Source organism: Corylus avellana, chromosome ca11 (assembly GCF_901000735.1).
Source record: "Corylus avellana chromosome ca11, CavTom2PMs-1.0".
NCBI classification, from domain to species: Eukaryota; Viridiplantae; Streptophyta; class Magnoliopsida; order Fagales; family Betulaceae; genus Corylus; species Corylus avellana.
Genome location: NC_081551.1, coordinates 18,634,735 through 18,647,551, shown reverse-complemented (window position 1 = coordinate 18,647,551; position 12,817 = coordinate 18,634,735). Strand labels below are relative to the sequence as shown.

At 34.9% G+C, this 12,817-nt stretch overlaps 1 protein-coding gene across 1 annotated transcript; it reads left to right on the top strand.

Annotated features, from left to right (window-relative positions):
- Positions 1–1,995: 1,995 nt before the first annotated feature.
- Positions 1,996–4,240, top strand: LOC132166051 (uncharacterized). Its single transcript, XM_059576801.1, has 3 exons — positions 1,996–2,587; positions 3,321–3,392; positions 3,904–4,240. Exons 1-3 carry the CDS (start codon positions 2,024–2,026, stop codon positions 3,904–3,906), a joined length of 639 nt encoding a protein of 212 aa, XP_059432784.1. The 5' UTR covers positions 1,996–2,023; the 3' UTR covers positions 3,907–4,240.
- The last annotated feature ends 8,577 nt before the right edge of the window (positions 4,241–12,817 follow it).

Here is a 12,817-nt window from a genome sequence, read left to right as displayed (position 1 = left end):
ATCAATCAATTAGGAACGAATAATCATGCCTTTAAGATCTTATATGCTAGCTAGTCCACATCACTAGCTAGTAGAAGAAGGAATTAAAGTCATCAAGAGACTAATATGCTGAAACCTCAAATCATGTGGCTAGAAATTCTTAATTAGTGCCGGTAATAATGAGGATAAGATTCGTGTACCCAACATATTAAATTTGCATAAATTCTATGTACTATTACAAAGGACTTTTGGGTTTAGAATATAAATTAAATAATTTAATTTAATTTTGTAAAAATTATTGAGAGTCGAATCTAGACAAAATTCTCGAGAATTAGAAGCATCCTCTCTTGTAGCACAACTCAAAATTTTATATTATATTTCAATTTTACATTTACTTTTACTTTTGGAAAAAGGTCAAAATATCGTACCATTTTCAAGTGGTCGAGATTTTATAATAATAATTTTCTAGAATTCTATTTGTTTTAGTGGCCACCGATTCATAAGGTTAGTGCAACCTCAGCCTCTCACAGGTCATGGTCTTGATCATTTTTTATTTTTTATTTTTTATTTTTTTTGTCCTAAACAAAACCAGAATAGGTGGATGATTAAGAAAAGAGAGAATCCACATAGAAGGAGTTCAGATACTTCAACAAAGACTAATACTATACATTATGCCATTATCTTTTCATCTTTCAAAGTTTAAGTGGTGTGATTTCTTAATTAAAAGTTAAAACACCAATTCACATCCACTAGATATTATTATGGGTATCACGCTAGGTGGGCTTTAAGGAAATGTATAAATAATTGGAATTAGGATTTTCTTCAATTTATTTAAATTGGAAAATAATCATAATATTCAGTTAGTTGTATTTTATGAATATTTTTGTATTCTTAAAAAGTGAAAGAACAAAAATACACCTAAAATATAACGACTCCGGATATTTTTTGATTCATTTGAACGGGAAAAGATCCAGTTTCAAATATTTGAGTGATGTTTTAAAAAAAAAAACAATACAATCATTAAAATACAAGAAAAACATGTTTTTTTTTTTAAAAAATAAGAATGGGCCAAATAATTGGCCAGATCTAATAAATTCTCGGCACACAGGAAAAGAAATGGGTCATTGAAAATGGAAATTTTTTTAGGTTACCTGGACTGTCTCTGAAAACATTCCTACTCTAAGGCAAGAAAACTTGAAAGCAATAGCAATGAGGATAGAACTGAAAATGACTAGACCCAAGTTCGATCACCATTATTAGGTGGTAAAGGAGCATAAAATAGGAAAGAGAAAGAGAAAGAGATAGAGATAGAAATGACGCTTCGCTTGCATAAGCAACTTTTTTACAAATAAATTTGTAGCTAATATTGCACGAGAGGTCTTTACTTATTGAAATATTGATTTTTACTCTCAATTATATTACAATCTAAATTGATTACATGATGCGATTTTACTCAACTGCTAGCTAGAAGTTTTTGCAAAAGAATTTTTTTCATAAAAAAAAAAAAAAGCGGTCGGAATTGCTTCTTTACAGCTCTAGAGCTGTGAGTGAACAATGTTCACACTGGGTGAACAGTAATACAGATTTTACTGTTTCAAAAAATTTGTATTTTTATTTTTAAAAAATTTATATTACTGTTTATCGAGCATGAACACCGTCCATTCACGCTAGGTGTTCTAAAAAATTCTTCAAAGGATTTTTATTTTTATGTTTTTTCCATTTGGTGGATAGTCTTTAAAGTCAAAATTTGAAAATAATTGTAATTTAGGTGATTAGGATAGGTCCCCATCGTGATACGAATGATACCAAAATATAAAAATGAAATATTATTTTTTTCCAAAACATTTCCTTTTAATTTTCAGTAATAACAATTACATAAGAAAAAATAAATAAATTATACATTTCTTTCGAGTAATTCAAGTGTTTTTTTTTTTTTTTGGTCATAAAAAATAACTTTTAAAATTAAAATTTAATTTTAATTATATTTTCTTGTCCTTTCTCTTAAATCTCCTGCTCGTTACGGAATGGAACGGAAGCCGCAAGCATGACTTCAAGGAAGGACTACGTTGTCTACGCCCCTCTCCCTCCGAACCCCAACACCACTGCCCAAAATGTCATCGTCCTCCCCCTCTACCACCCACCACCTTCGAAACGCCGCCGTATCTGCCAGTTTCTCACCTCCTTCACAGCTCTTCTCCTCGTCTCCCTCACCGTCTACTTCCTCTACCCCTCCGACCCGACCGTCCAACTCGTCCGCCTCCGACTCAATAACATCGGAGTCAAATCGTCCCCCCAACTCACCCTCGACCTCTCGTTCTCGCTCACCGTCAAGGTCCGCAACCGGGACCTCTTCTCCTTCGACTACCAGTCCATGGCCGTCTCGGTCGGGTACCGAGGGAGAGAGCTAGGGATCGTGAACTCGGATGGCGGGCGCGTGAGGGCCAGAGGTTTGTCGTACGTGAACGCCACGCTCGATCTCAACGGGTTCGAGGTGATCCACGACGTTTTTTACTTGCTTGAAGATTTGGCCAAGGGTGTGATCCCTTTTGATACTGTTACGGAGGTGAATGGAGCATTAGGGTTCTTCTTCATCAATATTCCTCTCAAGGTAAATCTTGCTCGTAAATCTTTTGAAATTACACTATATGTTAATGAAAATCATTGGAAATGGAAATGTGTACTGTTTTGTTGGCTTTATTTGTAATTATTGGTACTGAATTTGGTTTGGGAGAAATAGAGTTCAATTAAACGGGGGTCGAATTATAGTTGATTTATATAGTATTATGATCGTGGGGAACCAAACCCGACATGCGAATGCAACTTTTCACCCCTATATTTAGGTGAGCATTGAGGGCTTGGGTAAATGCTAGAAAGACATTAGGATTCAGGGTTTGTTAAAGGTCTAAAAGAAAGATTGAGGTTTGGGGATATGGTTTTTTTAGGACTATTTTTTGTTTAAATTAGGGATATGGTTTTCCACAAGCTAATATGTCGCAACAATATCTGCTCACGCTGCAGGCTCAAATTGGTAAGGCATTCTCATACATAGGTTGAATAATTGATTTAGATATGTGTAGCAAAAAAATTGGTAGATATAATATCATTATTTGCTTCACTTGTAACATGAACTACTCGCGGGATTAGATAACTATAGAGACAAACCTCAGCAGCAGATTTTAGAGGATGCATTTGTTCTGGTTCTTTAGGAACATATATATGATTGAGTGAATTTCACTATGCCTAAGTATGTAGTTGCAAAAGTGTTAATTGCCTTGGCATATGGTAGATATACTTTAGTTTTGTCCAGATAATTTCATGACATTCTGTTACATGTTCATCAGGCAAGATTATCCTGCGAGGTGTATGTAAATACAAACAACCAGACAATTGTCCACCAAGATTGCTACCCGGGGGTGAGCTTTTCTTTACTGTATTGCAGACTCTACCGAATTGCTGCTTCTGTTGCACACTTAAGAAAACTGTTCTTTGATACTAAACCTGAACATTGGTTTGGGTTGAAAATTTTGGTGCTCACCAAGAGTAAACATAGTAGTCTGGCTGAAAATACATACAAAGTGTATAAATTTTGTCAACAGGCTAAGTCCAGTTTGCCATCTGGTTTGGTTCTCTATGGAGGGCACACCCATCCTTTCCGAAAAGAAAGGGTGGTATTTACATAATATTCTGCCTGTGTTATGCTGTGGTTTCCTGTGCACTGTGAGTGGAAACTGAGCAAGCAGAGATGGAATATGAGGGGTGGCCTAACTTGTGCCATTTGTGTCGCTCGAGTTGAGGCTGTTGATTCTGTTTTTCTTTTCTTGTTAGTCCCTGTTTTCTCACAAATCAACCACACAAAAAAAAAAAGGTGCTCTGAAGCATCAAAATTTTCTTTGCTAATCCTGAACTGGTTTTTTATTTTTGCAGTGATGGAGTGGATGCCAGTAGAATATAGCAAAACTTTTCAATGACGAGTTGGGAGCTGAACATATTGAAAGGCCTTGGGACCAAAATGAAGTATATAAATTTGACATAAGCCTGTTTAGTCTTATTGGAGTGGTTTATAGTGGCATTGGTTTAGGTGTTGAATCTTGGCATTCTAATTTTAGAATACAGGTATCTTTTGTCGAAATTCTCTTCTTCTTCTTCTTCTTCTTTTTATTTATTATTATTTTTTTCCTGTTCTGTACAAAGGGATGGAATGGATTGTCTTTGTGATATGGTGCGACCTGTTCTGAATCTCTGAAATATGTTAAAGAGGATAACTTTTATAAGTTTCTAACATAAATCAAGCTTTTTGTGCCATTGAATAAGAAGTTAACATATCAGCCTGGAACAAGAGATGCATATACACTCAAACAAGCTTTTTTTCAAGGCCCTGTTTTTAACAGACCGAGATTGTCTCCTTCAACTGTATAGATTTTTTCAAGCCCCTGTTTTTAACTATCAAAATCCTGGCAAAACTGAGAGGTCTACTATGCCTCTTGGAAGGTCTGCAATTTTTCTAAGCAGAGACAGCATGTTCTTCCTAATTCTTTCTTCTTCTTGCACACGGGCAAAAGCAAATGCGGATTATTTTATAAATAACTGAATGTTAAGTGGAATTGACCAATTCTATCAACAGAGAAAAATTTCAATTGGATTGTGCAGGAAAAGAATGTGACTTGATATACAAAACCAAGAACAATAATCTCTCCAAGCTCCACATATTGCCTAGGATCACATTTTAACGTTCCTAAGTAATAGCGCATGAACTTTAATGGCCAAGCGGTGGGGTTAGCCTGGGCGTTGCTGGTGTGGGCCGGCCTGGGCGGTGGCGGTGGAGTTCTCTCAATGGCGGTGGTTTTTCTAAGAGAATATATATCTGAATATATGTTTTTTTTATGAAATTGGTGTAGATGATGAATTTTAGATGTCAGATCCAGTGTTTTGGATACATTTACATTTACTTTTCTTATTCTGACGTGTCAACTTCTTATTAAAGGGCACAAAAAGTTTAATTGATGTCTGATCTCTATGTTAAATTATCTACTTATGGATAGAGATTAAGTAACGATGTTAAAGAAACTTCAGATATGTTTTCCTTCCTCTGTTGGACATGCCTGATCTTGTGTTTGATTTTGTAGCAAGTGTCCGACAGTGAGTTGTTTAACGCTATGGTAGGTCCAATAGAGTATTATCCGAATACCCCACTCCAACGCAATGCCAGATTCCTTTTTGAGTCTCATAGGGAGAGCTTTGAAAATTTGGGACCCCTTATGAGACGTGATTCATGATAATTTATTGTAAATGATTTTCTTCCTTTTTTTTTTCTTTTCAAGTTTGATTACTATTGAAGAAGATAGCTCATTCGACGGGTCGGATACTTGCAGTGATGGACCCAAGAGGAGGCAGGAGGGAGCCATGGCGCCTCCACCCAAAAAAACAAAATCTTTCAAATTTGTTAAAAAAAAATAATAATAATAATACAAAACCATCTTCAAATTAAAACTCTTCAACTTTTAATGTGCTAATTTTTCGTATTAATTCATGTCTAATTTTTTTGTTGACTTTGTCGGAAGTCGTATAAGAAATTGACCACCCTAGACTGTGATTACTTTCTGTCAAGAACATATTCTTCACAAAAAAAAAAAAAAAACCCTTAGGAAAATCGCAAGTATATTTTGGCAATGGCAAAACAACCATACCTTTATACTATAGAGCTAGAAAGCATCAATTGGAAGGAGGCATCCAAAACACACATGCATTTCAGACGGAAAAGAGTGATTCAAAGAAAAAGGACTGACAGATTGAATACGCCGTATAAGGTAAGAGGAAACCTTTAATTTCCTCTTTCATCCAATTCATATAATTCATTCATGGAATCATGGCTCATGAGAAACTGTAGAAGGAAAGAGATTCTCTATCTATCAGTAACCAGACAAATATATATCATTATTCTTTGTTAATTCTGTGACACCAAACAAAGAGATAGATGATCTTGACTAATCACTACTACACCCATTTCTTAGCATCCGACCGCCCCAAACATACCCAGCAGCATGATGTTGCCTACACCGAAATGAACCTGGATGCCGCGTTGGTGAACACACGCACTGCTTTACCGAGCCACTACCGCCGCCGCCGCCGCCACCTTCCGCAGCTCCTCCAACCACTGCCGTTGATGCACGCCTTGTCACTGCTTCGACCCCAATGGGCGCCTGCAAAACAAACCATCTGTTTTGCACCGACAATTCCCTAATGCCAACCAAAGGCACAGAACCCGGGTAGCACATTTTTGTGTTCTGTTGTGTTCTGTTCTTCTTCCGATTACTACAATTTGTTTTTATTTTCTGTGAGAGGAGAGCTTGAAAAGAAAAGAATATGTGTTCCAGGACATTATATAGGCAGGAAGGAAGCAAAGCTTGCGCATAAAGAGCTTTTGGATTGATTCCCCTGATGCTGAAAGGTTTTTGCTTTCCTAATTCCTAACTCCTAAGCTTTAACGAGGTGTTTTGTGTGTTAATGCTTCATGGTGACGAGAGACACCCACGCGTACACCTGTCCAAACCAAGGCGTATCATCCAAGGCGTAATAAGATAAGGCAACGGCTGCCCCCACCACGGTTCTCATCAAATAACAGGTCCCACGTAGTTGATCTGCAACGCAGTTGATGCTGCCACCTGGCAGTCTAATCAATGGCTCTCTGGCATAACATAACTGGCTCTCTGAGTCCCTCTAAGCCAAAGATTGTAGCTGAATTACTAGTTTCTTTGACAGGAGAATCCAGCCACTGGGATCACTAGATGCATGCTTGCATGGCTATTGTTTTTGATAATGATGAAATTTGTTGATTTTGGTTTGAAGAACACGTGTTTTTCCATACAAGGGGATGAAATTTTGGGTGTGGGGGATGAACTTAATTTGGCTTTACTTTTGAGGAGGAAGACAAAGCTAATGGTTTTCCTAGTCAGATTCTTAGCCCCGTGGCCGTATGGCGGTGCCGGTTCTGTGACTTGCGTATTAGGACACGTGCGCAACTGAACTGATAAAGAAAGAGAGATCACGTACAAGAGGCGCGCAGATGAGTGCATCTATTTCGGTCTTTGGCGCCCAATCAAGCCTTGGGGACGAAGTAGCCTCAGATTTGCTTATAATCACGGGAAAAATGATTTTTGGTCGATCAAGTTTGAAGTATTAACGTATAGCTCTCTGATTTTTCAAAAGTACTTAGGGTAAATTTTTTTTAAAAAAAAATCGTCTTTGCTGTCGAATAAATAACTTATATATCAGCACAAATTCTATTGTAATACATGTTAATTACACTAAGAAGATATTAAAAAAATGGTTGAGGGACCCTTTTAGCTAAATGAAAGGCACTCTTAAGGTCATGGGGTGGTTTGGCCATTTACATTGGTCGGTGAGGGTGGTTCGACTATTTCCTTTAAGCATATTTGTGAGTGACTGAACTATCCCCATAACCTTAGAGGTGGTTTAAGGTCAAAAGAGTGGCTCGACCACCTCTTCTATTTTTCTTTTTTAATTTTTTAATTTTTTATGTTTATATTTTATATTTGATTTTTTTGTTTTTGTATGTGATATATATTACATATGTCAAGTTAATACACTCTATCAACTTCTCTTATAGTAGAGAAAAAAAAAAAAAAAAACAAATTCCTCTTATTCTAGAGAATGATTAATCACTTTTCAAAACTTAAATGAACTATTTGTTAAAATCTCATACCACATAGATAAAAAATAAATAAAAAAAAATAATAATAATAAAATTGTATTTTTCCCCTTTTCCCAATAATTATTGTGCTTTGAAAAGAGTTGATATGCTTTTCATTTTGCACCGATTGCTCTAACTAAACGCAGCTTTAGGCCTTGCTTTTGGGCATGTGAGGAAATAGGATCCTCTTCAGTCCATAATGGACTGGAGAATATTTAATTCATAGTTGAAATTTATTCTTAAAAATTTTAAAGCCACAAATAAGACACACGTTCCATTACAAAAAATAATAAAAAAATAATATTTCAGATTAAAAAAATAAAAAATAAATTAATAAAAAAAAAAAGAGGTGGCTGGCCAACCCATCTTAGCTATAAGGAGTGACTGGACCACCCGATTTTAACTGAGGGTAGTTTGAGAGTCACCCCAAAGGTCGGCCAAGGGTGGCCAGACCACCCCAAGGGCCATGGGATGGTCTAGCCACCCCTAAACCCAAACTAAAGAAAAAAATAAATAAAAAAAATCGTTTGGCCCTTGGGGTGGTCCGGCCACCCCCAAGGGCCAAATGCCCAGACTAAAACTCACGAGCCTTTTGTGTGACCCGTCAACCGATCAAATTCAGTAGAAGAAAAGAAAAGAAAAAAAAAAAAATCAATTGGTAGTTTTGTTTTTTTCTATTCCTTTTGGTAGTTTACCTTGCTTTGCTTTGGCAAAGGGTTGGACCAGACCCAAAAATTAAAAAAAGAAATTTCAAATGCAATTCAAATATTCTTACTTTTTACTTCATTTAATAACTTTTTATTACTATTCAAATAAAAAAATTACTATTAAACATATTTTTTCACTTTTTTATACAAAGTATTATTACTTTTTCTCTTATATCAATCAAATCTGTTAATTTTTTTTTTTCACCGCCAATCACAGCCCAAGGTTCACGTGGTGTTCATTGTCCTTTCTCTTGACCAACTTTTTTTGTTTTTTTCTCCGGTTGAACCTGACTTGCACGCAAATAATTACTCAATTATTTGGGGTCATGCTGTTCACGTGAAATGGGGACATGCTTTTCACTTGATCTGACCCAATCAGCTCGGTTAGTCCGTTTTGATCTCTCGCTGTACGTATCTTCATGATACCGATTTTGTGCTCATAATTGAGAGAAATAAGAACTTTTTTTTTTTTTTGTTGAATAAAATAATCACCTATATAACCACCCCCCTTCTCTCTCCTGCATCGCTCTCTTAAGCTGATTAATGCAAATATGAATGAGATACCTCAATAAGAGGCAGTACCTTATCAATAATCTTTTTCTCTGCAATCAACTTCTACAACAAGAAAATTGATGTTGCCTTATCAGTTCTTTCTTACTCGTGAATGAGTGAGAAATTCAATTTATTTATACACAAGAAGATGCTTATACCGTATAATATATATATATATATATATATATATATAGAATAATAATTCTATTAAGCTTCAATTGAATCCAGACAAGCTTTCTAGGTTATGCGATTATACTTCTTAACAAAAGAAGTGAAGGTTTATGTTCTCATAAGTCATATCTTGTAACGACCTAGGAAAAAGCGATAGCTACATCTGCGCTAGACTAATCAATTTGAAGTTTTCCTAAAATTCATTATAAAGCCCAATTTCACCTAATAACTAAACAATGTGGGACTTAGCACTCATGACTATCTTTATAAATCACTCACTCTATGTAGACATCTTCTCATCTTCCCAATATGGGATCGGGGTGCTACATACCTCATATACATGGCCGGAACCAGGACTTTTAGTATGGGGGACGAAGCTACATAGATACATATAATTTCTCTATATATGTATGTTTGTGCGTATTTATGTAAAATAAAAACAAAAAAGTCATTAATGTATACAAAAGTTACATGTACGTCTACTTTGAATGGAATAAAATTCATCTATTATCATCTCTGACGTAAAATTCTTAGCAATTTCTTTCTCAATATAAACTACCAAATGGTCTGCAAGAAAGTCATCTAGAAGTACAGATTTTTGTTATAATTTTATTATAATTATTATTACCACTAACAAGTGAAAAAAATGCGAAATAAATTAATGCATTCAAACCCACCAAATTAACCAACAAAATCCAACAATGAAAGCTAAAATCAAAACTTGTATAATTTATCTACACCAAAATCTTAATCTCATGGCATCACAATTCACAAACACACAATAGTATAAATTATTAGTAAAATAAACTAAGCATAATTTATAGGGTCCAAAAAAATGATACCGTTGAGCGTGGACTCTTTTTAGTTTCTCCTAACAAGATCGAAGCTTCCAACAACAACAATTTTGAGAGTCAAGCCAAAATTATGTTGCAATCATAAATAAATTATAGGGAAAAATATAAAAAAAGCCCCCCAAACTACCAATCAGTTGCAATTTGGCCACTCCGTTAGTCAATACCGTCAAATTGGATGAAAAATGCAAAATGACGTTGTTTTTTATGTTAATTAAAAAAACGGTGGTTCAATGGAGATAGAAGTGCTGACGGCCCTGAGGCGAGAACTGTAGAGGGTCGGCGACCCTGAGTTGGGGTTGCGAGGCTAGGCTGACATTGATTCAGATCTCCGTAAACTTTGATTCCTAGCGATCTATGTCGAAAACCAGACACACCCAATTGAGACAAAGGTTTTCAGACCAGTTTTATGAACCTTTGACCTCAGCATTACACGATTCTAATCCCAGCAAAAAACACGCACAGGGAGAAAGAAAATAGTACAATTCCAAGTCTCATAAGAAAGAGAGAGGAACTTCAACTTTTTTCTTTTTCTTTTTCTTCGTACAATCAATGGCGTCTCAAACAAGAAAAAATCGAACCCATTAATCTTACATTTGAAGAAAACCACGCAAAGATCGACAGCCCGGCAAAAAGAATCAGTTGCGACCCAAAAACCTACAACCTATCAAAGCTATAGAATAGATCTCTTCAGCAAAAATGGAGTCAACTAGCTCTATAGATTTTCCATGCCCAAAAAAAACAAAATATTCACAGGAAACTGAAACCTGCGATTTTTCCCAAGAACATACCGGGAAAATCGATGTGAAAATCAAAATCCAAATAAACAAATTTGAAAGTGCGAAAATCTCTCTCTTTCTCTCTCCTTCATCTTGTTCTGGAAAACTCGAGGAAGAAGAGAAGAAAATGAAAATGAATATTAAAACGAGTGGCCAGCTAACTGTGAGAGAGAGAGAGATTTTCGCCGCGAACCAGTTACTGTGACCTCGCGGAGCACTGGTTCGGGTTGCGAAGCGAGGCCGGCGCTCACGGGGGAGTAGTTTTTTAATTTTTTTAATTTTTTTTTCTCAAAACCACGTCGTTTTGTGGGCATTTTTTTAATTGATTTTTTTTCTTCAAAAGAGCATTTTAGTAACTTAACCTTCCAAAACGACGTCGTATTGAATTTTCCATCCTATTTGAAGGTAATGACTAACGAAGTGGCTAAGTTGCAATTGATTGGTAGTTTGGAGGGCTACTTTATGACTTTTGGAACATCAGGATGCTAAATAAAAAACTGTTGATAATTTATGGGGCTTTTTTATATTTTTTCATAAATTATATAAGTAATATTAATTTGATATAACTATAGTCATTACCTTTTTAGTTTTAATTATGAGTTTGATGGCAGTAGGCAGAGAAGAGACATGACGCTAGAGTCTGGACAGGGTTTAAAGCCCAAGGAAAGTTGCTTCAAAATCTCAAACCAAATTAGAGATCATGTTAGAAGCTAACAAGTATAGTCTCTATGGAGACATTTTTGACAAATTGTAACTTTTTTATACTTCAACTTTTGAAAACTAGTTACAAAATTGGATTTTTTGTGAACTTTTTTTTTAAGGTTTCGTACTTATCTCTGCAACTTAAGAAAAGCTGTCACTGCACTTGCAAGCTACAGGCTGCTATGCTATCTTGTCTATGACCTCAAAAAAAGACTAGTAGGAGCTTTGTAGGTTTCTCTGCTGGAAGAGCCAAGAGGGGAGTAAAATAGAAAAAAATATTATTTAGGGGGACAAAAATAATATTTTTGAGGAAAAAATTTGAAAAGGTCATATACTTTGGGAGAAATTTTAAAAACTTTAGGGGGACGCAACAAGTAAGTCCGCCCCTGACTCATATATCAATTGGGATTTTACACCATAACAACAAAAAGGATTTTATTATTTGGTGTCAATAAACTCAAAATCGTCTTAATCAGTATTAGTTGACCTAATTTACAAATCGCTCAATGCGGTATAAAATAATAATTTAATTTATACAATTAAATTTCATCAAAATACTTGACAGATTCTATTAGCGTGCTATGTTAATCTCAATAAAATGATAACATGTGTCAATGTTAATAAAAAAAAAATATAACATATAAAACTAAAAAACTAAAAAAAATTAATTTTTTTTTGAAAAGTCCACGCGCCACCCCAGCCTCCTCTGGGGTGGCTGCCAACCTATTTTTTATATTCTAAATTTTTTGAATAGTCCTACACGTGTCACTCTATTTTTTTAAAAATAATTTTTAAGTTTTAATTTTAATTTTTTAATTTTATATATTTATATTCTTAATTTATATATTTTTTTTTATTAAGAATGACATATGCCATCATTTTATTGGTGCTGATATGACATATTAAGGGAATCCATCCAGTGTTTTGATAGAATTTGACTATATGGGCTAAATTATTATTTTGGCCTATTTCGAAGACATCTAAGTTATTTTTAATATCATGTTGAGTGATTTGTAATTTAAGTCAACCGCGTAGATTGATTTTACATTTATATAAAAAAAAAAAATCAAAAGCGACTAGCAAAATAGAGTAATGCTAGGTACCATATTTTTATCCTTCTAAAGTTAATGTGACTTTTAAAATCACCATTGAGTCAAAATTCAAGTATGATTCATCTAAAATTTAATAGTGATTTTAAAAGTCACATCAGCTTTAAGAGGATTTTAGAATAATAAAAAGATGGTACCTAACATTATTCAACAAAATATTATGCTAACAGACCAAGGGATAATGCTTTTAATCATTCTTCTCCTTATTATGTCATTTTCTTTTCCAACACAACTATGGACTTTATGCTTGCTTCTTGCA

What these genes read in the sequence shown, in the direction of transcription:
- LOC132166051 (XM_059576801.1), top strand. Translation starts at nt 2,024, where the DNA reads ATGACTTCAAGGAAGGACTACGTTGTCTACGCCCCTCTCCCTCCGAAC. An exon ending in TCATCAATATTCCTCTCAAG is followed by an intron (nt 2,588 to 3,320) that starts GTAAATCTTGCT and finishes CATGTTCATCAG; the next exon opens with GCAAGATTATCCTGCGAGGT.